Source organism: Dama dama, chromosome 28 (genome assembly GCF_033118175.1).
Source record: "Dama dama isolate Ldn47 chromosome 28, ASM3311817v1, whole genome shotgun sequence".
NCBI classification, from domain to species: domain Eukaryota; kingdom Metazoa; phylum Chordata; class Mammalia; order Artiodactyla; family Cervidae; genus Dama; species Dama dama.
The window spans coordinates 37,254,948-37,280,586 of NC_083708.1; the positions used below are offsets into that span (position 1 = coordinate 37,254,948).

Here is a 25,639-nt window from a genome sequence, read left to right on the forward strand (position 1 = left end):
TGCCCCCTGGGAAGCCCTGCTTATGGCTTAAATTCTGGGTGGTTGGACAGGGCTCATTGGTTTTCCCTGGGATAAGAGACTGCCACCAGTTTTGAGCTGGCTCTGGGTGTGTGTGAATTTCCTTTACTTGCTCCAGATTCTAATTCACCCTTTCCCACTTCGGCCTTCCTCTTTCTTTTCAACGAATATTTGCTGAAGATTCACTCATCACGTTACGCAGCACTATGAATAGTGAGGGAAATGTGTTAACATCTTGTCTGCACATCACACTCTATTTTTCAGTTTCTCATCTGTCAGGTGTCCTGAACTAGCCTCTTAATCCTATTCTGTTAACATATTTCTAATCAGGAGTCAAAGGTGGTCCACGTCTGATGGCTATCAATTGGCTAAAGACCGTTCAACCATGATGGGTGTGGCCCGCTGTCTAGTGTGTTGCACTTGATTTGAAGTTCAAACTGTTAGTGAAACAGGATGACAGTTTCCAATGCAGTCATTTTATGACTCTTTTGGGAAAGGAACCTTTTCTCCAACACACTGGAGAAGCAGTATAATACAGGAATTTCCAGCCTAACTTCTGGAACCAGATTGCCTGAGCTGAAATCTCACTTTTGAGACATACCTACTGTCTGTGTAACACTGGGCAATTTGCTTAACCTCCTTGTATCTCTATTCATTTTGTAAAGTGTGAAAAAAAAATGGGAGCTTAGAATTATTATGAAAATTAAATTAGTTAATCCACATAAAATGTTTAGAGCAGGACTTCACTATTATTTTATTTTGAACCTCAACATAGAACGTAGAGACAAAATAAAGAGCTCAAAGTTAAGTTCACAGTCCCTCCGTCTTGCCTTCCCCAAGATTCCTCCACAGAGCCCTGTTTGAAAAAGTTAACTGTTACAGTTCTGGTGCATAGGTGTTTCCAAGGGAATTGCTCAAACAGTAGGGTGTCTCTTCAGTGGTGTTCTAATTCTAGTAGTACAGTTTTTCACTGAAAAGCCAATCAAACTTTACATACACTCTGGTGACGATACAGATGAAAACATCGTCATGCTACTGGCGTTGCCCTGTGCGATCTAGTCTAGTCCAGTCGGAGAAAATACCAGTAGACCTGTATCACTGCCTCTTACAGAGGACTAGTGAGAAATTAATCCAGCAGTTCAACAAACAGCTGCTGAGTACCGCTCCATTTCAGTTGATGGCAGTGCAATGCTGAGAGACAGTGCAGGGGGAGGCACCGCTGAGGCTGGCTGGCTGTGTGTGCTCAGCTGCGTCCGACTCCTTGCAGCCCTATGCACTGTAGTCCTTCAGGCTCCTTTGTCCATGGGATTTCCCAGGCAAGAATACTGGAGCGGGTCGCTGTTTCCTACTCCAGGGGATCTTTCCCACCCAGTAATTGAACCCGCGTCTCTTATGTCTCCTATATTGGCAGGTGAGTTCTTTACCATTGTGCCACCTGAGGCTGGGAGCTGATGATAATGTGCATAGGAAAGGAGGGAAGGATCGAGGAGTCATCAGGAAGGAATCCTGAAGCTCTCAAAGGCCTGGTACAGATCTTGAATGATAAACAGGCATTCTAGGCAGAAGAATCAACTGTTGTGAGCTTTTCTTCCAATTATTCCTACCATAAATGGAAGAATCACACAATAAACCAGCTTACTATTTCTCCTATATCGTCATGCAAGATACCAGCCCATTAGCCGAATATTCTTTATCTACCTTCTAGTCCATTTATGCTTTTCTTGGACACATTTTATTCTTCTGAGCCCATAAGTTCTTAAAATGTTCCCCCTAGTGTTTACCAGGAGGGGATTTTTTTTTTTTTTCATTTCATATTTATTCCTAGTCAGTAAACTGATGCTTCTAGGATATTCAGAGCTTGATTATTCTGATTATCATTCTGAATTGAAATGAATGACTAATAATCTGCTCTTCACACCAACTCTGAAGAGAGCCCCCAGGCTGCCAGTGCATGTGCAGAAGTCTTCCCCATGGTTCACACTTTGTAGCATAGCTCCTCTGTGCTGACCAGTAAATATCATTACATACCATCTGTTTTGTCAGGCTGATATCCCTTTTGCTTGAAATACTGCTTGATTCCCACATTTGCAGTGTATAAAATTTTTTGTGTGCCCTTGTCAATTTTCTTATCTTTTTGTCCATAGCACTGCCAGCGGAACACAACAGGCGAGCACTGTGAGAAATGTCTAGATGGTTATATTGGAGATGCCATCAGGGGACCCCCCCGGTTCTGCCAGCCATGCCCCTGCCCCCTGCCTCATGTTGCCAAGTAAGTCTTAAAGGAAAATAGCCTTTCTACTGCTTATCCCCTTTGTTTTTCTTTTCTTTTTTCTCCCTATACAGAGTTCTAGGGGTTTTGTACAATCAAAATTGACTATCTCCTGTTGCAATGAGACTGGAAAAGATACAGGAAAGTTTTCTAGCCCGAATCCACTTTCAGGAAAACGTAAACACTTGCAGTATAGGTGGTGACTCTGTTCCCTATGTTGGGGGTGGGTTGCAGGACGCATCACAGACACAATGAAGTTTCCCAAGCTTTATAAGCAAGGCTCTTCCCATTTTTTCTCGACTATCCCTTGACCTAGAGAGATTGCAAATGGTGATGCCCACAGACATTATAATTCAGTGTTTTCAGTAGTACTGGTTTCTTCTGACTCCTGCAGAGCAGACCTTTTCTACATGTGGCAGCTAAGTGGATTTTCAGTTAGAAGTAGAGCATAGATAAACAGAGTGCTTTAGACCAGTCAGCACATAGAAGATTTCTGAGAAAATGAATTTTCACTTCTGGCTGTGTTTCCTGAATGAGAAATTAAAGACAATACACATAGTATGGCAAAACCAATACAATGTTGTAAAGTAAAATAATTAATTAAAAAAAGACAATGCACATACATCTTAGTGGAAATAATGGAATTCTTTTCAGGCACACATATGTATAAATCCAGTAGTCAAGTCAGGACTAGCCATTTTATTGACTTAAAAGTGTAGAATGTAATGTAGAATTAAAATGATATAATGGTATTTAGTTTTCCAGCATTTTGCATACTCTCTATCAGGTGCTTTTCTAATTGTTTGGATGTAATATTTCCTTGATAGTTGTAAAGATTAAATAATGCATACAAAATAACTAGAAAAAGTCCTGAATGCCTTACATACACACATACACTCTCTGTCTCTCTCTGTTTCACACACACACACACACACACACACACACACACACACACACACACACACTCTTTCTTGTTTTCTTTTTTATTATGGCTTAATACAAGATACTGAATATAGTTCCCTGTGCTATATAATAGGATCTTGTTGTTTATCCACCCTACATATAATAGTTTGCATCGGCTAATCCTGAACTCCCAATCCATCCCTCTCCCATCCCTCTCAGGCCACCTGACAACCACCAGTCTGTTCTCTATGTCTGTGAATCAGTTTCTGTTCCACAGATAAGTTCATCTGTGTTATATGTTAGATTCCATATATAAGTAATATCATCACACACGCTTTCTTATAAAGAGAAAAGAGATGACAACCAAGTTTCCCCCTAACTGTTTTCCCCTTTATTGAACACCAATGTCACCTAACATTTCGCCTAATAGTTTGTGATTTGTTCAGATCCTCTGATGAGTCTGGCAGGCAATGAAGAAGTTAAAGTTTTACAGTCCCATCTTTCTTTAGAAACCATTAAACTGCCTTAGCCCTTGCTTTGTGATTTTTCATGTTCAGTGGTGTTAATAGTGTGCACAAAATGGATGGTACTGAGAGTGAGGCTGGAAACTCAAACACTGTGTTCTGTTCTTTTTATGCAAGCTTGTCCTGATTTATGAGCTCCCTTTGCTCCACCTAGATATATTATTTGATTGGTCATTAATAGTCTGCTCTCAAGCATGAGTCTTAACCACATCTGACAGCGTGTTCAGTGTGCTGTTCCCTTACCGTGGTATAGTTATTTTGTTAAATATATTTACCTCCAACTTTCTAATAACGGGTTTCACTCATTCTCCCACATGAACAAAGTTGTTATATAGCATCATCTGCTCAAAGCAGGTTTATAAGCTAAGAGCTGCAGTTTCTTTAGAAATTAACAGAGGAATTAGAAAGGTAATCCCAAATTCTTCATTATGTTGTCTGACTTTTGTACTTTTTTGCACCATACATATGACAATTACTTATCTAAATTATGTGACATTAATGCTTTGAGATATGAGGCTTCTGGAACCTCATTGGCTGAGAAGTCTTATCTACGTAAAATCAATAAATATTAATCACTTATTACATGCCAATCATGTACTGGTTGTTGGTCACAGTTGTGAAGAGAATGGTCAAAAACTCCTGCCTTCCTTAAAATAGATCAGATTACAACAGTATTTTGACACTTCTAAAGCAAATGACCTTTTTATCTATGAGACAGATTATCCAATGTCTTAGTTCATCAAAAAGCTCTTTTGAAGACTGTTAATGCTTTTAAATAAAATAAACAGAAACTTGCCAGTCGGGTAATGAAGTTCTTGTCTTGAAAGAGAAAACACAGGTAGTTCCATAGGCACCAAGAAATACCATTTCCACCCATATTCTTTCTCTGCTGGTGTGTGTAGATCTGAGTTCAGAAGAGCAGTTGAGGGACTTAGGGAATGGATTGTGCAGTTAGGTACGTATTCACAGATATAAAAGCTGAAGTTTCTAGAGGACAGATATGAGATGAAAAAACCTGTTGAAAGTTAACACAAAAGCAAAAATATACAACCTATAAGTAAAGAACATATGTGAGAGTATGGAGGAATGGGGGAGGCTAGGAGAGATCTGCTTTCTCCGTAGTGGCAATAGTTCTATTTCCTGAATCCCTTCGGGGAGAAAACTGGCTCCAAAAAGCCGGGAGTAGTCTGCAATCATAGAATAGGACAAATTGGCCTGGATCCTATAAAGTGCTAGTCTTTGATTTGGCCTTATTATTGACTGAGTTAACTAATCTCAAATACAAATCAAATATCATATAAAATCAGACTCCCCACTGCCTCTTTCAGCTTTTCTTAAAATTCATATTGCTGCTTTCTATAAAAATCATTCATATTGCTGCTTTCTATAAAAATCAAAGTGCCAGGACTTTTATTTGAGCTTTCAGAAAGGCACCATGTGTGGAATCTCAGTTCCGCTAGAAAGATATACTAGTTGAGCCTACAGACCCAGGATTTGGATCCCCAGTTACAAGGGCCACATATGAAAGCAAGAGAGTGATGCTTGAGGGAGTTTTGCAAACAAACAGTGCTGAGTCTGTTTTCCTTTAAGTTCCCTGAGCATTTTTCAAAAGCGTAAGACTCCCTTCCACTTGGAGAGGGCACTGTGGTTGTTAGTGTGGGCTGAGAAAGGCACAGTGATTTCATTTCCCCAGCTCCAAACAGACTTTAGCGTAAGCAAAATGTAAACAGCTAATGCTGATGAAAAACAAAAAAAGGAGCTCTCGATGGCCCTAGTGCCCCTGCATCTCCCTCCACCAAGACCAGTGGCCACATAGCTGTTTCCAGGGTCCATTTGCACAGAGCTTAGTTATTTATTTGGGGTTTGGCCAGACATCTTCCATGTCTACTAATAATTGCACCAAGTAAGGAAAATGTCATCTGTTCGAAACAGTAGGACCTTAGCTCAAAGAAGATAACTCCAGGCAAATCTTTCATTCCTTCAAGCCATGGGTGGGCCACTGGGTGGAACATCTTCAAAGAAATATGCATGTTCTGGACGCCTAACTGATAGTGTTTCTTCAAGAAGGCTGAGGAATAAGAACAAGAAAAATAAAGGATAAATGCCAAAGAAATGTAATTCATTGGAGTGTTTTTAACCAAACCGCTAGAGAAAATAAGTTGTGTGTACTGCCTTTTACTGAGAAGCACATGTTGTTTTCTGATTGATTTTATAAATGTTTTCACACAAAGCAAACATACTCATTTGCTTTCCTCCAAAGACCATTAGGTCTTTGCTGATACATGCAGAAATGTGAGAACAGCAGGTCACACTCCGTGGATTGGACAGTACCTAAGCCAAAACTAATTTAAAAGTCTTTAAAATTTTGTATACCATCCTCATAGGGATAGATTCCTGTCAATGTAGAATTTTCGAAACAAATAGAGTAATAATCCATTTCCCTGCCTTGATAATTATTTATTCTGCTGAAACAGTGTGTGTTTGTTTTCTGTTCTGTGTCCTACTTTTTATTATCAAAAAAAGAAGAAGAATCAAAAGAGAGGGTTTCATGGACTAGAACCCTTTTACTGTGGGTCCTGTTTTTTGCTTGAGTACTTGCTTTGTGACTTTGGTCAGTTGAGCCAGTCCCTGCACCCTTTATTCCCATCCCTTAAGGTACACATGAAAGAAATTAAAGTTCTGTAAAGATTATAAGGCGTATAATCTTTATAAAGATTATAAAGCAACATCTGGCTCATGATGTTGAAGAGTGAAAGAGAGTTAATGCAGGAAAAAAAGAGGAAAACTTCCAAGTGAATACACAGAAAGTGATGGGAAAAAAAAAGAAAATTCTCATATGAATCTAAAATCACAGGTAAAATTTGCTTATTTTATATCCAGCTTTGGAATATGTGGTTTAGACTTGCATTAAATACACACACACACACACACACACACACATACACACACACAAATATACGTGATGTTCTGCAAATTCCCACTGTTTCAAGTCAAAATAATGAAGTGCCTCTATGGAAAAATAAATGAGGTAGATGGAAATGGTGTCACCAGTGGTGTGTCACTTTCTGTCTGAGCCTGATATTCTAAGCTTTCCTAAAAGGAGGGAGATTTAATTTAAATGAAGCAAGTGATCACACCCATTTGAACTTGAGGGGGACCAAGGTAGAGATGATCTAATCAAAATTAAGACAGCCTCTTCAGTGATGTATGGAACTGACTTCTAATATTCTCTTTCAATTCTAGTTTTGCAGAGTCCTGCTATAGGAAAAACGGAGCTGTTCGGTGTATTTGTAAAGAAAACTATGCTGGACCTAATTGCGAAAGGTAGGCTCCTGAACACCCCTGTGCTCTGTGAGGGTAAAAGGAAACTTCCTGTTTCCCACATTCGTCAGTTCTGCCATGCTCTCATTCAATAGGTCTTAAGAAGGAATGAGGGACAGCATTTCAGAACCTTTTGGGGGAATTTTCCCAAACCCCATGCCTCAGATAAAACTATAAGAATACTCCCTAGGGACTTCCCTGGTGGTCCAGTGGATAAGAATCTGCCTGCCAATGCAGGGGACACAGGTTCAGTCCCTGGGTAGGGAAGATCCCACGTGCCACAGAGCAACTAACTCCGTGCGCCACAGCTACGGAAACCTGTGCTCCACGACAGGAGAAGTCACTGCAGTGAGAAGCCTGTGCACCACAGCTAGAGAGTAGCCTCCGCTCACCACAGCTAGAGAAAGCAGCAGCGAAGACTCAGTGCAATCAAAAGTAAGTTAATTAATTAAAAAAAAAAAAAAAGAATGCTCCATAGGCGTCCATGGCTACATCGCAGGATAAATGGGTAAGGAAAGAGGAAAATGAATGTCTGTATTTTGAAGAGATGGTTTTGGCAACAGTCCTTTCTCTCTCTCTCACTGAGAACTAGTAGTACAATAATTAATGTCCAAAAGAGAGGGAGAAAGGAGAAAGACTTCTTCAGGCATTCCTTTTTCTATTAACTGGTCAGTTAATACAGTGATACATTGAAAAAGGCACAAACCTATTATTTAGCCTATTTTTTATACCATTTCCTCTCCTGAAAAGTAATTCCATGAGTTTGGATTTTCTGAATCCCTTTTTTGGTATTTATACCTAACACTTTTTTAAGTTGCTTTGGGCTTTGCTCAAACAGGAAAGGACTTGGCAAGCAAGAGTGCACGGCTTCCCACCAAATGATTTCTGGCAAGATATTTCCCATCCTCCCTCAGCTGCTCACAGGTTTCTAAGATAAAAGGGCTTTCACTAAAAGAGTCTCACAGAGAGGCCTTCTTATTTTTAACAGAAATGCCATTAACATCGGCCTCCCCATGTATTTAGGCAGCAAAATGATGCGTGATGTCCTCAAGACAGGGAAGGAAGGGCCAGAAAGAACCAGTCAGACATCTAGTCCCATATCCCCACGGCTGTGGGGCGCTCACTTCACACAGCACACTGCCTACTGCCCTGGGTGGGGCTCAGAAACTCAGCCTAGGGTTCAAAAGGTAAACCTTAATTACCATTCCACATCCTCCATCTCTCAAAGAAAACACCCTCCATCTCTCAAAGTGTAGCTCTGGAACTCTTTTGAAAAAGCCACAGTGTCTATGGAACATAGAAAATCTCTATATTTTGAGGAGATTGTTATTGTAATTATTATATATGCAAAATATGGATAATTCTTTTGCTGAAGAGTTGTGGGATTTCCCCCCTTTTTACTGTAAGGGAAGAGGAACATGAAAGCTAAGAGACCATGTGAATGTCATCCTTTAGGGGGACTGCTAGAGATGATCAGACAATCTTCGGCTGATGAATGTTGGTGACACACTTTTTCTGTATTTCTTTATGTGGGGGCCCAGGAACATGAACCATCTGATTTATTCATTGTGTGGCTCCCCAGGGTGTGAGAGGTTGTTCAACAGCCAGGGATGGAGCTTTTTTTCTCATCAGTGTCTGAGGTTAAACTCAGTTTAGTCTGATAAAGATTAAGCAATATTACTGGCTAATGGGTGCTGGACGGCTCCTGAGAGGGGAATTAATAGTCTTAGAGTCCTGCTGACCGAACACACATTCCCCCAGAAGTGATGTAATCCGGGCCCCAAGGGCTCAGTTCTACACAGTCGTCACACAGGGGCGTGGATGGGGTTCTATCAGCGACGGCGGGGGGCCTGGCACAAGACAGCATGTACCCTCAGACGTGGAGCTGTGGTTGATAAATCCCCTGGCACACACTGGAGGCTCCTGGAACCTGGCATTAATCAGCAAGGCTCAGTGAGATCTGCTGCTTAGCTGGACCTGGATTGATAGGATGGAGGGGAGAGCACCAGTTTGGGAGGTGGAAGTAAAGTGCTGAGATGTAGCGTCAGCTTGTCTGAGTCCGTCTCTCAGCTTTGGATTCCTTTGTGATCCCTTTATGATCCTCCTGGGTAAATTATTTGATCTCTATGTGGCAGTTTCCACATCTCTAGAAAGGAAAAAAATGAAAAATACCCATCTCATAAGACTGTTGTGAGGAATACTGAGAAGTTCTTAGTATGGCAGCTGGCACTTAATAAATGCTCAATGATAATTAACTGGAGACAGTGTGAGTCATTGAGCCTGTTGTCCTGTTTCCACCACTGGCATAATGTGTGCTTGGGACAAGTTGGCTTGTTTCCCTGAATCTGTTTCCTTAACTAGAAATGGTGCCTTTACTATGATTGTCTCTTGTGTCCTCATAACTACCCCTAGAGGTGCTCATATTTTATCATTTTGCAGGTGAAGAAACTGACTTGTCTAAAGTCACATCACTTGCTAAGTGGGAGAACCAGGATTTGAAAAGTTTGGGCTAAACATTTGTATTCTCCCATTCTGCTTTTCCCAAATGTCTTCCTAAGAGTCTCCTATTTTAAACGTTGATGATTAATGAGCTAGATGAACTTTTGATATGGAGGAGAAAAATGGTTAATCTGTTGACTAGATTCTGTTTGACAGGAGGCTACGTCTACAGGGGCCCTGGAAGTACGCATCTCTTCTAAGGCCTCTCATCTGCTTTGGGGGAGGATCACTTAGAGCGAATTTCTCCATATTTCCTGTCCACCCTTCCTCACACCCTGCTCTTTTAAAGATAATGTACTGAGGTCTTTTACATTGAAACTTGACTTGATAATCCAAGGAACTCTTCCTCAAAATAGAAATGAGTACAGAAACAGATTGTGGTGGAGCGGGTAGGGATGTGATACATGTAAGATATGGTCTCTTGTCTTCAATGAAGTCAAAGCTAGGGCAGGAGACAAACCTCAAAAGCATTGATTGCCAGACAGAAAAAAGGAAATGCCAAAGAGAAGGCTAACAGAGGCTCTTCACAACTGTAGTGGAAGGAGAGATTTCCTTCCCGTGGAGGGGCTGGGTCATCTCACAGGAGGTGGCCTCAACTGCTTGTGATTTGTTTGACTCTGGAACTGAAGGGGGTGGGGGGGGGCTCTGTTTTGAGTTTAATCATCAGATTGTTAAGTTTTTCCAGTTAAATTTCATCTAATATATTTTCAGTTAATTTGTAAACTCAAATTTGCCCACAAGATCTTTTCAAAATATATAGCTGGTTTGTATGGGTATCTATCTCATTCATCCAAACAAGAACGCGCTGGGTGTTTCTGTACTTAGAGATCATTTAATCAGAGGTGGTTTTCAAGTCTGACTTTGTGTATGTATCTCCTGGAAACCTTTGGATTCCAGGGCCCTGCCTAAACCCCTCCATGCCCCACTGAGAAGAGACCTCTCAGGTGAAGCTGGGGGACCCATATTTTGACTCCCTGTTGGGTTCTCACAGCAATCCTCTCACTGGCTTGTGAACTACTGCTCGGTTTCAACCTTTGATACCACACCCACAAACTATAAAATAGTGTTTCCCAAACTGGGACTCAAGAGCCACAGGTGTCCTCGGAAATATTTGTGGAGGTTCATGGATTCTCAGCGAGTTTTTTCTTAATTTTGTGTTTTATTTCAGTGATATTCCCGAGGGTAAAAAAGTTCACTGAAACATGTTCTATACATTCTGTAGTACCATGTTATAATACAGGAGGATCTATCTGCCTCAGAGCTAAGGAGAAAATAAATGGCTGATGGTGTGTCAGTGAGACATTACAGACAGCTGGAGGCCCAAAGACGACATTGAGGCAAACTGAGTCATCATACAGCAGAAGATAATAAGAAGAGTTGCCAAGAATACACAGAAGAACTATACAAAAAAATCTTAATGACCCAGATAACCATGATGGCGTGATCAGTCACCTAGAGCCAGACATCCTGGAATGCGAAGTCAAGTGGGCTTTACGAAACATCACTACGAACAAAGCTAGTGGAGGTAATGGAATTCCAGTTGAGCTATTTCAAAACCTAAAAGATGATGCTCTTAAAGTGCTGCACTCAATATGCCAGCAAGTTTGGAAAACTCAGCAGTGGCCACAGAACTGGAAGAGGTCAGTTTTCATTCCAGTCCCAAAAGAAAGGCAATGCCAAAGAATGTTCAAACTACCATACAATTACACTCATCTCACACACTAGCTAAGTAATGCTTAAAATTCTCCAAGCCAGGCTTCAACAGTATGTGAACCATGAACTTCCAGATGTTCAAGCTGGATTTAGAAAAGGCAGAGGAACCAGAGATCAAATTGCCAGCATCCGTTGGATCATAGAAAAAGCAAAAGAGTTCCAGAAAACATCTACTTCTTTATTGACTATGCCAAAACCTTTGACTGTGTGGATCACAACAAACTGTGGAGAATTCTTCAAGAGATGGGAATACCAGACCACCTTACCTGCCTCCTGAGAAATCTGTATACAGGATAAGAAGCAACAGTTAGAACTGGACATGGAACAGTAGACTGGTTCCAAATCAAGGCTATATATTATCACCATGCTTATTTAACTTATATGCAGAGTACATCATGCAAAATGCCAGGCTGGATGAAGTACAAGCTGGAATCAAGATTGCTGGAAGAAATATCAATAACCTCAGATACAGATGACACCACCCTGATGGCAGAAAGCAAAGAAGAACTAAAGAGCATCTTGATGAAAATGGAAGAGGAGAATGAAAAAGTTGGCTTAAAACTCAACATTCAGAAAACTAAGATCATGGCATCTAGTCCCATCACTTCGTAGCAAATAGATGGGGAAACAATGAAAACAGTGACAGACTTTATTTTGGGGGGCTCCAAAATCACTGCAGATGGTGACTGCTGCCATGAAATTAAAAGATGCTTGCTCCTTAAAAGAAAAAGTATGACCAACCTAGACAGTGTAGTAAAAAGCAGAGACATTACTTTGCCAACAGAAGTCCATATAGTCAAAACTATGGTTTTTCCAGTAGTCATGTATGGATGTGAGAGTTGGACCATAAAGAAGACTGAGCGCCAAAGAATTGATGCTTTTGAACTGTGGTGTTAGAGAAGACTCTTGAGAGTCCCTTAGACTGCAAGGAGAGCAAGTCAGTCAATCCTAAAGGAAATCAGTCCTGAATATTCATTGGAAGGACTGATGCTGAAGCTGAAGCTCTAATACTTTGGCCACCTGATACGAAGAACTGACTCATTTGAAAAGACCCTGATGCTGGGAAAGATTGAAGGCGGGAGGAGAAGGGGACGACAGAGGACAAGATGGCTGGATGGCATCACTGACTTGATGGACATGAGTTTGAGCAAGCTCCAGAGGTTGGTGATGGACAGGGAAGCCTGGAAAACTGCAGTCCATGGGGTCATAAAGAGTTGGACACGACTGAGCAACTGAACTGAACTGAACTGAGTCATCACACAGCACCGGGCAGGCCATGCCTGCTGAAGTCAAACAGGCCTCTACCATGTCACATTGCAAGTGGTCATTCAGTTGCGACAACATCATCTATTGCCTGAATGATGCTGTTAATTTGAATTCGATTCATTTTATAGTTTTGTTGTGTTTTATTTGGAAAATTTATCCTGGTTTTTCAAGATACATAAAAGTCATAGACATAAAGAGTTACTACTTAGTTTTCTGTTTGAAGTATTTAAGGATGATTTAAGTGAGCACTGGAAGAGATAGTCTATGTAAATGTTTTCCTTTTTACAAGGATCCATGCAACATACATGTTTGAGCAACACTGGTCTAAAATAGGAAAGACATGAGCCTCTTTCTTTAGTACTTTGCAAAATAGCTCAAACATGCTGGTTTTCCCAATAAGGTCCGAGTTATTTAGCCTACTCTGGGCCCTATCTATCTCTTCCCAAAGCCCTGTCTCACCTCATAATTTAAACTCCCCATACTGGAACTGCTGCTTTTAACACCCACTGGGTCAGCTATAGAGCTTACCACAAATTGTTGCATTTAGATGATGATCATAGTGATAATGGTAAAAATAATAAGTAATATTTACTAGTGCTTACTGTATGCCAGGTACTATTGTCAGCACTTTCTTTTCAGGCAATGATATATTTAAACCTCAAAGAAAAATCCTATGAGATACCATTTTCATCCTTATTTACAGAAAAAGAAAGTGAGACACAGAGAGGTTAAGCCGCTTGTTCAAAGTCAAACAATTTTTAAAAATCTCTTTGAACTGTGGGCTTCTCAACAGTAGTGTCTTATTTCTGTCTCTCTTCATTCTTCCCCCATTACAGTATCTAGAATATTGTAGGCACTGAGTTACATTTGTTTCAGTAATGGTTCTTTAAAACTTTTTTTTTACTAAAAAACCCCAGAACATTTATTATTCCTTTAAAAAGACTCGATGCAGTGACAAGAGTCAGACATTTCTTGTGCCATTTGACCCCCTACTTCTCACCCCAAGCCTGGAAAATCAAAGACCCAGAATTGAATAGAGGTTGCAAATGTAAGTTATCTTCTGATGCAAATAATTATAAAATGAACAATCATATGGACAGGAGTTTTGAATCTCATTCTCATTCAGAGTGACCTTCCCTCTGCTCCTAAGTAGTACATTTTATTTAAAGATGGAGGGGCCTTTATTAGGTGGCTCTCATTGCTTAAGGATCAGGAAAGAAGAATGGGGCAAACTAAAGTAAATTTAAGGGAATCTGAAAATCCTAACAGGAAAAGCCAAACATGATATCATCAGAGACTGTGATGATGACAGTGATAATGATTTTGATAATGACCTTGAAGTTAGAAAAAAATAATGAAGAGGAAGAGGAAACTAACATTTATTATTATGATTCAGGCTTCTGAGATGGCGCAGTGGTAAAGAATCTGCCTGCCAGGGCAGGAGACTCAGGTTCCATCTGTGGGTTGGGAAGATCCCCTAGGGTAGGAAATGTATTCTTGCCGGGAATATCCCATGGACAGAGGAGCCTGGAGGGCTACAACCCATGGGCTCACAAAGAGTAAGACGTGACTGAACACGCACCATATTATGATTTGGTGATTTAGTCTGATTCTGCAGGCATCATGTTTTTCAAACTTAAGCTGTCAGACCTGTTATCTATACAAAAATCTTATTATGCCCTACTCTTGCCTGCTCCACTTCTGGATTCTTGCCCTGTGACCTGGAATGGGTTGCTTATATTTCCCTAGCTTTAGTTCCCAGTCTTTCATAGAGAAGTGGAGAGCATTTATCTGGCACCTGCTGTGTAACAAATACTTTTTTTCTTTGTTTAATTTAACCCAAATGACTGTAGAGCCACGTCCTCCTCAGAAAAGCTTCTGTGCCACCTGGGCTGGGAATTTTGGCACCTTTGATAAAAGCATTCAGTGAGGACTAGAATGCAGCCCTGGGAAGAGAAGCAAAGGAGGAAGAGCAGAGGACAGGGAAAGCACTACAAAAACTCCCCAAATAATAGTTTTTGGTCAAAAAATGTTTTTGACCAAAATGTTTTTGACAAAAAGCACATCTTTCCCCCCCGCCCATTTTGCCAAATGACATGACCACTGACTGAAATGACAAAGTTCATATGTCACTATTCTTTCATTTACATTGTATATTTATCAGCTCTATTTTCTCTGAGTGAATCAAGTCATTAATACAACTAGAAATGAAATTACGGAAGCACATAAAAGTGCACCAGTCCTGGGTACCTGGACTCCAGTGCTGACTCTGAATCCAATTCCTGGTCCTTTTGTATTCTTTGTAATTTACTCTTGGAGGGCAGGAATTAGGCATGTTAATAGATAGCATTTGATTACTCACCTGTTATATCATTAATGGGTTAATTAGTTGACTCATTAATGCCATACTTGTGGAGTGGAAAGAGTATAAACTTGGGAGTCCCACTCAATGCTTGAGCCCTGTAGTGGTGAACCAGTCATCCTGCTTCTTCATCGTCTAGTTTCCTCATCTGTAAAGTTGGAGTCAGAGGGGGCTTAGTACAAAACCTTTGCGTTCTCAGGCTATAACATCTGTAGGGTTGAAGTTGGGACTGTGACTTCAGAGTTGCCTCTGAGACTGCCACCAAAAGATGTTCTTGAAATTCAGAGTAACTCAAAGTAGATCTCTACTGTGGTTGAGATTCTGACTTAGAGAAGAGAAAGTTTGGTTTTTCTCTTGTAGAAAACCAGGAGACCGCCTATGGAGATCAAATACAGTGGAATCAAACAGAGAAAAGAAAGTAACTGGCATCTGGCTTCTGTGAGCTTGGACAGGTCCGTTCACTCCCGGACCTCAGGCTCCCAGTTGCACACCGAGGTGGCAGATCCGCATCCCATTTTAGTGAGCCTAAGAATCGTAATATTCTGTTTGGTAGACAGCAGCCCAGGATAGAAATTCAATCCAGTCGTGAGTTCCACAGAGGAATGATGTATGCTGACTTGGGGACCAGAGGGCCTGTACACTAGAGGTACAGAGACGTGAATATGAATAACAAAATGTGTCAAACGTTTCCTCTTTGTGGGTTGTGTGGCACTTAACATTCGATCTTATCTTTTTCATAGTCTTCCGTATCTAGAGTTTGTATAATTATGCCTAATTCCTTTCCTGTTCTTTCAGTGCATAGGCTGTGTGTTTTTCCTCTTCCTGTCTCTCCCCACCTTACACAAAATAGACATGAATTGTCCTTCTGTTGGTTGAATTCAGTCATTCATGTAAAGCAGCAGCAGTGTGGTCCAGGGTGGAGTGAAGAAAAGAACATCAGGGCCAGAGGGTCTGGGTCATATGCTGTCACTTCCTGGCTATGTGAGACTGGGAAATCAAACTAGCCTCTCAACCTCAGAATGCCAGGCCTGGGTGCCCTCCCTCCTGGGTGTCTGTGGTAACTAAATAAACTTACCTAGTTGAAGCCATGAGATGCAATGCAAGTGACTGAACATACACCATCATTACAATTACATCAAAAAACTGAGACAGGAATAAAGCCTGGGAAAACATATGCAAAATGTTGAACAGTGATTTTGTTAAGGTCTTGGGATTACAGGTGTGATTTTTTTTTTTAATTTCTCTGTTTTTCAAATGTTCTGAATCATAATTCTTTTGCTTTAAATGGAGGCCTTCAAAAATGTGGTGTCTTATTATTACTGGCTGTGTATTACTGGTTTCCTTGGAAAGTCTTCCTTTCCACTCCCAAGGCCAAGGTTCCACCCAAGGCCCTCCCCACCCAACCCCAGTCTCCTATTCCAGCCCACAGTCCACCCTGAACTCTTATGCCAACACTGGGTTCACTCACCATCACTTTTATCACACATGAAAACCTTCACTGGCTCTCTTCCTTTTTCTGTCTCATCAAAACTAACTTCTGCGCCCAACCTTTAGTCCCTTGATGGTGTGCCTGCACATTTTTTCCAGCCACTCCCAAAGCTTATTCAGCCCACCTTAGCCAGTCTTCAATAATGATTTAGGGTCCATAGCAAAACAGGGACAACAGCCAGCCAGAAAATGTGTATGTTGGCTCAAACAGTATTCTTACAAAGTTTGAAGCAACCTTTAAAAACAGATTTCACATACAAATCCAAATTTCAACATTTCCTTTAAAAACAGATTTACAGGACAGATCATTCCCTCACAGGTACAATGTGGAAACAGTTGATAGGATCTGAGAAGCACCTGCCCCCTCAGATGAGACCTGTGGTCCCATCACGCTCAGCAGGGCTTCTGCTGGCCTACAGGTTATCTTTTGGAAACAGTAAAGAAAGGCATTTTTCCTCCAGGCAGAGGCAGCCCCACCCAGAGCATGCAACTTGGCAAAGCCAGCAAAGGCTGGAAAGATTTCAGTCTCTGCTCTCCAACTGGGCTGGATTCTCTTCATTAAGGGCCAGCTGGCATGACCATAGGCATCAGCTCTGCCCCCACAACAAATGCAGCTAGGTATCTGGCCTCTGTAGGCTTATATATCTAAAACCTACAGAGTAATGGCCATCTGGCTCCAACTCCACTTATCTGTGGGACTCCCTCAGCTCTGTCCTCTGCTTCATCTCCACACTGCCTTCTTTCAGTCACAGGATGGCTGCCAGGGCCAGTAGTGCTGCTTGCCTCTTTATTCACCTGCGGATGGAGAGAATGCCTTCACAAAGCCCTCAAACAAGAGCCGGAGCTCCACTCCAATTGAATCACTCCTGTGCCAAACCATTTTGACTGGGACAGTGCCAGGCACTGATTGGCTCAGGTTTAGTTTATCAGAACAATCACTCTGGCAAGGTGGAACATATACCAGTGATTCTCAGTAAAGGCATTATTAAAATTTTGTCCAGAACAATTCTTAGCTGTGCCCTAGTGGCAAATCTCATGGCCACATTTAGCATATCTAGTACCACCATCCTATGGCAGCAGTGCCTCCCCGTCATTGGGGTGTAACCACAAATACCCACAAACTGGTTATAGCCAGACACTCCTGCACCTGAAGATCTTGCTGAACTAAATGGGCTGGAACACAACGGAGAACGGCAGTTCCTTAAAAACAAAGTCCGGTTCTATAGGAAGGTGGGAGAGGGGGGATTAATTCTGGGAGAACAGTCCAGAGAGATTCATTATACTTTCTTCTAGGAAGGGAAGAAGACAAAAAGGAAGAAAACAATGGATGCTCAATTTTTAACGTGTGATTCCCCTTCAGATGCGCTCCTGGTTACTATGGAAACCCCTTGCTGATTGGAAGCACTTGTAAGAAATGTGACTGCAGTGGGAATTCAGATCCTAACCTGATCTTTGAAGATTGTGATGAGGTCACTGGCCAGTGTAGGAATTGCTTACGCAACACCACTGGATTCAAGTGTGAACGGTGCGCACCTGGGTACTATGGAGATGCGAGGAGAGCCAAGAACTGTGCAGGTACAGTGCCGTGCACACTACCGCGGCCGCCCGACTGGTGCCCGTGTGACGGGAGCAGGTGCTCTGTCAGTGCCAGGTGTAGGTGAATTTCTCTTGGGGACACACTGCAGTTACCCCCTTGACACTTTTCCAGGGTAACATGGAGTCTCAGGGTATGCATCCCATATTCTTAGGGGTAGATATTCTTATCAGACTAATGTAACTTAGCTCATGGTAGGATGGACCATGAGACACTTAATACCCGTGACTTTTTGTCTTAGCATCTTTATGTCCTTCCAGTTTTGACCAAAGAAGTAAATCAGACTTCCGCAGATAACCTATCATTGACCAGAGGACTGAATGAAAGCTTGCATGGTTCACATCAATTTTCTTATTCTGCAAACTATGTCTTTCTTTATAGTTATATTTCGTAAAAATTAGCATTTCAGTGAAATAGCAAATCCAGGAGTAGTTTCATCCCCTGTTACTTCAAATTATCGGAGAAAATATTTCAGGGATAGTATCTTCCTGGTTAGACTTCAGTTAGACTGAAAAGTACCAATTTTATTTGGGATTTCTCCAATCCATTTACCTCAGAGAGTGAAGCTCTTCAGAAGTAAAGTTAAATTGCCTTCCTGCAGGATTAAAGGGAGGCTGAGACTGAGTATTCCTCCTTTTATGTGCCTTTGAGATGAAGAAGACTGAGGAAGAGGTATTGTGCTCTTGTGGCTTGCTTCAATTGGAGATGCTCTCACTGAAACAGGTTTCCACTTAAAGAGATTTTTAAAAAGTGAAGAGTTTGAAATTGAGAAGAAAACAAATATGATCTGCCAGAGTCACAGAAAAGTAACCATGCCTCCAGGAAAGCTGTGTGTGCAGAAGCACAACCCCGAGAATAACAGAGGGAGGAGAGGAGCACTGTGTCCAGTCAGACTAGAGACAGAGAGGAAGTGGGCGTCAGAAAGAGGGTTGGCAAAGCCAAAGACTTAAACATTGGCATCCTGAGTCTCAAAATACTGACTAAACTCATGTTTAAATGGCATGGATGCAGATCACTCTTAGAAAAGAAGCTAATGTTGGAAGCAATAACGCATGACCTTGCTGAATTGTTTCATAAATCTGTATTTTGTGGGACATTTAACAGCCAAAATGTAATAAATGTATGTTATCCTTAAAGCCAATTTTTTATGATTATTCTGTAAAGACAGTTAAGAGGTGGGAGGAAATTCACAATTCTATTCCAGCTTACTGCTAGCCTACATAACTGAAGAAATCCTTTATAAATATTAAAAATTAATCTCCACTCCAAAATGCACTGGAAAATGAACAGTCTGGTGAGATTGAGGTTTTGTTTTTGTTTTTTCCCCAAAAAGCATTCTTAAAAATCATCAAAGATTAATAATGGGCTCTCAAGTCTTCTAAATTCATGTAAATATGGTCCTAATTCTTTTCACAACATTGTTCCCAGCTATCCCACTGGTAGCCATCATTGGGAGGTTTGGAGTCAGTCTTGCCAAGGGTCAAGCCCTGTAGGAGCCAAGAATCGCCCTTGGGTCCCCTCACTCACTCCTAGTGGGTGGCTCCTCCCTCACACCTGGCAGTAATCAAACCTAGACTTGGATTAAACTGGAGAATCTTACTGCGATAAAAGGATGACTTGGATTCCAGCTGAATGATGGACTCTGTGATCATTTTGTACCTTGTGAAACTGACCCGGATCTCTTTGGACTGAAGCAGTTGCAGAGTCGTGTCAGAATCTCAAAAAGATGGGAAAGGAATCCTAGAACATGGAGATTTATCTACTTTTAGCCCAGGGTCACCTTTGAAAGTCTCACCAAGCTGGGGCTTAATTGGGTAAGAGGAGTAATCACTAAATCATGTATTCCTCATGATCTCAAGAAAGAATATAAATTAATCCCCACTGAAGAATTATATACTGATAACAAGGATTTCTGCAAACCACAAAATACTGTGATATTTTAGGCATTAAGAAAATGAATCCCTAATCTCTTGTTTTTGTTTCCCACAGCGTGCAATTGTGGGGGAGGCCCATGTGACAGCATAACCGGAGAGTGCTTGGAAGAAGGTTTTGAGTCCCCTACAGGCACGGACTGCCCAACCATAAGTAAAAATAACAGTACATGATTGACTAACCCCACTTTCTCTAATGCGCTGCAGGTGTAGGATTAAGAAGAGCTATGCAATCCCACCATTGGCTGTAACCCTGTCTGTGCCTCAACCAAGTGGACCCCAAGCTAAAGACATTCAGTCCACTTAATTCCAATTGGCAAATAGCAGGTTGCATTTAAACAGCTTTATTTTAGAAAAATTATTTTTGTCAAGTCTTTAAGTTCAAGGTCTTAGTAGGTAAAGTTGGAAATACAGTTCCCAATGACTGAGTTCATTTTAGGTCATTTTTCTATATTATCTCTTCAGGTCCTCAGATAATGTAATCCATAGACAATGCTTTACAACATTCGGTAAACTCATGTACCAACAAGAGATTTAAGTGGCTTTTCCCCAGATCACTCCAAATCTGAAGTGGCACCAGTAATATAAAACTCAGTCCTTATGAAAAGGAGCTGCCTTCTCTCTTTCCTGTCTGTCCTGTCATTCAGATCATGAAAGTGAATGTTGCTCAGTCATGTCCGACTCTTTGGGATCCCTTGGATTATATTGTCCATGGAATCCTCCAGACCAGAATACTGGAGTGGGTAGTCTTTCCCTTCCCCAGGGGATCTTCCCAGCCCAGGGGTCAAACCCAGGTCTCCCACTTTGCAGGTGGATTCTTGACCAGCTGAGCCACAAGAGAAGCCAAGAATACTGGAGAGGGTAGTCTATCCGTTCTCCAGCGGATCTTCCCGACCCAGGAATTGAACCAGAGTCTCCTGCATTGCAGGCAGATTCTTTACCAACTGAGCTATCAGGGAAGCCCAATTCAAATCATGAGTAGTCCTAATGGTCTAAGAACCTGCTGAAACATTTCAAAACAAACGCCCAGAGCCAGTCTTAATGACTTCTCAAGCGCCCTTTAAGCCAGTAGCCTAGAAAAGTTCATGATTGATTTTTAGAAGAATTCTAAGGAAAGTTTTGCCTTAGAAAACCTTCTATCAAGAAAGTAACTAATATTTGGCTTTAAGTAGTGTTTTAAAGACTACTTTAATATTAGATATCCCTTCCCCCAAACAAAAACATCTTGGCCTCTCAGTCCCTCTGGGCACAGGAGATTAATATCACGATGAATCCCATATTAGAAGGGGACACAGGATGGAAGGCACAGGCTGGGCAAAGTTTGCATACTGACAGCATAGGTGATCCTCTATGCACAATCACTTTAAGGACATCAGGTGCCTGCTTGGCCTCTGTGTGTCTCCTCCACCAGCCTGATGTACTGGCTGGGGAGTCATTCCTTAGAGAGAGCATATGAGGAAGACTGCATTTAACTTCAAGTAACAAATTAACATATTAACAACCATTAACCCTTTAGTCTCCATTTATCAGTTCCCTAGACAAGAGTACATCTGGTGGAAAAGAGGTTGGAAACAGAAAATTTTCAAAGGGTGTCCTTAGTGATTGTGTCCCAGGAGGGCATTGGATCGTGGGGGTGACGACGGTGGTCAGGGGAACTCGAATGTGAAGTGCAGGAAGCAGCGAGAAACCGCCACCCTCCTCACCACACGTGCAGGGTCGTCAGCTGTTAGAGAGTAATATTAGCAAACAGTGAGGTCCTGCCGACCTGTTGAGACAGGAGGTCAGGCCATGGGGAGGCACCGGGCCATCCGTGGAGTGAGGAGAAAGCCCTGGAACCTGAACAGTCAGTCAGGAAAGCTGCTGGGAGAGAAGTGGCAGGCGAGTTCCAGCTTCACTGGCCGGCGCCAAGCAGAAACCCACAGCCTGATGTGGAGGGTGTCCTCCCAGACGGCTTTCCCCTGACCAGAGAAAAGTGGGGAGAAGGTTCTCTTCAGCCCCCACCGTCTCTTAGATGCCTTGCCCTTTGGACTTCCTTTCCTCCTCAGTTCAGCCACTAGTGTTCATGGTAACCTGCTTTTCAGTTGCGTGTTTGTTTTTTATGTTTTAAGCAGGGATAGTGCCCAGCATACACTTTGGTCATCTGAGGCTCTCTGAGTATAAGGACTAGTTCCGTGGTCCAGAATAGCTCCTCAGGAAACAAAAATACAAATAGTATTAACCAAGGAAGGGCATATAATGACCAACTTAGAGCAGCATGCTTCACAGCTGACCTTTGATTTTGAGGAAATGACATGCCCGTTGTACCACCAGGCTGCGATAAATGCATCTGGGATCTGACTGATGACCTTCGGTTAGCAGCGCTCTCAATTGAAGAAAGCAAATCTGGCCTGTTGAGTGTATCATCTGGTGCCGCAGCTCATAGGCATGTGAACGAAATCAACTCCACCATCTACCTCCTCAAAGTATGCAGGAATGGTGTACTTTCTGTGTATTTTCACTCTGGTTTCACAGGGTCACTCCTAGTACCTCCTACCTTTTGTTATCTGAGTCCAGTAGTTATATTACATACTGCCAGACCTCAGAAATTATGAAAAGTTGATTATACTAATGCGCTCCATCCTAAACCAAGGGCTGTCATCTGTGAAAAAGGTTAATGGAAAATGAAATGACTGAAAAACTAGTATCTATGTATAAAGCTATACATTTCTCCTCTACACATTATAGATTATAGAGGAGAAACACTCTTATTTTCTTAAGCTATACATTGGTTACTTAAGTCAACATAACAAACATACTGTTACCTTAGCTTCAGTTTGCTATGTTTTCGTGGGTTTCTCTGAAAACTAATACATACACTCTTGTTCTCTCTTTTTCCTTCTTTCCTCCCTCTTTCTCCTGCCCTTACCATTTCATTTCACTGACACACATTTTTTCTCAGTTTTCCAAACTGACACACACACTCAAACACAGAAGCATGCTCATATGCTCTGTTTCTCTTCCTTGATCTAGTGGTTAAATCTGATAAGCAAGTTAAAGGCAGACAGTAGTCAAAAACTGTAACAGTGCTTATATCTCTAAGCTTTAAGAGGTGTTTTTTCCCTCTCTTAATTATAGGCTTCTATTGCAACCAACAGATACTTTTTAAAACAATGATAATCAGCTAAAAGGTTAATAGAACTAATACCAACATACTTTTTTATTTTGTTAGTCAAATTAGCGTAGTGGCTAAGAGCATAAATTTTGACACCAGAATGCTTAGATTCAAATCCCAGCTCTGACACTTACTAGCTTTGTGACCTTGAGTAAATTGTTTAACCTCTTTAGTTTTCATTTCCCTCATCTGAAATTGAGGATAATTATTATACCTATCTCATGGGTTGTTGAGAGAATTCAGTGAGTTGTTATATAGAGAGCAGTCAGAATAGTATCTAACATAGAAAGTGCTCAATTCTCTGCTTTTAGGAGGTACAAATAATATCCACAGCAATTGCCCCAAACGACAAAGTGTAGAACAAAACAAAAATCATGAAGTTGTAAAGCTGGATGAAGTCTTAGTAAGCACTCTATTCCCAGTTTAGGAATTGTTTTTGTCCAAACTCATCTGTTTGGACACATGAAGGCGGTAGGTAATTCTCAGACGAGTCACCCAGATTCTGTCCTCTTGATACTGCTTGAATCCTCTTTCCCCAAAAGGACAGCTTCAAGGTAGAAATAGCTATTATATCAGATATAATAATATTGTAGCTGACAGGAAGTCAGTGCCCAGATTAGAGGACTTACTCCAAAGTAATTGAAGGGAAGCTACACCTGGTGCAAACTCCTCAAAAATGGGAATGAAACGAGCAAATGGTCTGAAATAAAAATAATTGTTCTCCTTACACTAGAAAGAGGAAACTGAATTTCTAGAACTCCGTTTTCATTGATCAAGGTGGGTTATCATTTCCTTGAAGACCTGCCAGAACTGAAGTTTTAAAGCTCAGACAAGCAAAGCCACTGCCCATCTATATTGAGCCTGTTTGCAAATTTGCAAAAGGTACCCTTTTCCCAGAACCAGCACAGCCAACACCAGAGTCTCTAGCCTGCTGAGGGGAGCTCACAGAATTTCTGTCCCCAGAGCCCTCAGTCCCCTCAGGCAGACCTCAGATTTCATACCAGCTTGCAGTAGCCTGTAGACCCCACTATTTTGAGAATAAAGACTGACTCTCTACTCTAGTCCTCTTACAATGAAAGGGTTTTCTGTGTATTTTTATAAACCTGGTGTGCACATCTACTGACTATGGAAAAATGCGTGTTTTGTTGTTATCTTTTTAATCCACAGACAAAATTGTCAGAAAGAGAAAATCAGTATGTCCTAAGAAAAATACAAATCAACAATGCTGAAAACACAATGAAAAGCCTTCAGTCTGACGTGGAAGAATTAGCTGAAAGGGTATGTATTCGGTTTCTGAGACTAACTTCAAGGAGGGATTTAGCTAGTGTGAGACTGGCTAGTCACAAATGATTGAGGCTTAACACAGCCCAGAAAAAATGCAGGGACCCAGGTGCCTTAAAATAAATCAAGGCAAGACCTGAGGATAAAGTTAACACACTTGGTCTCTACTATATCTTTGCATTTTGATTGGTTTCCTTGAAAAACCATGTTTATGGGGAACTTTCGTTGTGTTTGCTGCTGGTAAATATCATTGATATGTATTTCATTTGGATATTCATTCAGCTGTTTGCCTTAACATTTTTTGGCTAAGAGCTATAGAGCATCCAGAAGTAAACTTTATTACATAGAATATAAACTTTAAATGTTTGCTACAGGCTGCATTAAATAATAAAAGGAAAGAGGAGAAATTGTGTTGAGAAAGCAATTTTGCAGTTTGGCCGGGGGAAAAGAACACTTCGGACCCTCATTTTTCACCATATACTATTAATAAAATAAACTTCAAACAGATTAAAGACTTTAGTTTAAATCTAAAATTTTCAAGAAAACTTTTGAACTAGATAATTGTTAAATCTTGAAATAAAAATACAATTAAACATAGTGTGAAGAATTATAGTAAAATGAAAGAATAGATATGACAAGGTAAAACTGCAAATACTCAGTAAAACAACTAAATAAATGAAAAAAGTCAGTGAGACTAAGAAAAATGTTGAGGGAAATGTGGCTTGTAAAAGCTCTCACAAATTAATAAAAACATTAAAACACAAGCAAAGTCATTCCCCAAGGGTCTAATGGAAAAATATCCATCCTCTGTTCTAATGAAAAAAAAGAAAATGCAACTAAGCTCCAAGGCACCATGTTTAATATACTAAAATCTTTAACACATTTTTTTCCCCTGATTATGTTCCACCACTTCTGCCCAGAGTACCCTGGAACTTCTGCTTTCAGATACTAATATTTGACATAAACTGTTGTTCTTTTCAGAAACAATTCTCATTTTCTACAAAAATAATGGTTAAAATGACTCTGATAATCTCTTTTGACCTTGGACCTCTTAAACTAAGAGATTATGCTTCTAAAAATGTGAATTACTCTAGTTGAATCCTTGGAAGATTCAACTGCTTTTAAATGCATATAAAAATTGTGTCCCCCTTTCTCCATGCAATAGAGCATATTAACCCAACCATCAACATTTGAGGAGCAGTGAGATCTCTTAAATTTCAAAGGAAAATACCATGAAAGAAATCTTTGTGAAAACTCATTGTAATTTCATTTCTATGTCATGGCTGGAACTTGCTGGAAGTGTCTCAAATTCTCGAGGA

General features: G+C 41.0%; 1 protein-coding gene across 2 annotated transcripts in view; it reads left to right on the forward strand.

Moving 5' to 3' along the window:
* The window catches only part of LAMA4 (laminin subunit alpha 4), a 140,128-nt gene that overhangs the window by 44,081 nt on the left and 70,408 nt on the right, over window positions 1-25,639 (forward strand). Inside the window, exons 3-8 of one of the 2 annotated variants that reach the window (XM_061131637.1) lie at window positions 2,163-2,287; window positions 6,958-7,038; window positions 17,724-17,938; window positions 19,947-20,042; window positions 22,199-22,350; window positions 24,207-24,317. In XM_061131637.1, the coding sequence (XP_060987620.1) occupies window positions 2,163-2,287; window positions 6,958-7,038; window positions 17,724-17,938; window positions 19,947-20,042; window positions 22,199-22,350; window positions 24,207-24,317 (780 nt within the window). The remainder of the gene's footprint in view (window positions 1-2,162; window positions 2,288-6,957; window positions 7,039-17,723; window positions 17,939-19,946; window positions 20,043-22,198; window positions 22,351-24,206; window positions 24,318-25,639) is intronic. The other variant, XM_061131638.1, reaches the window with a different exon arrangement.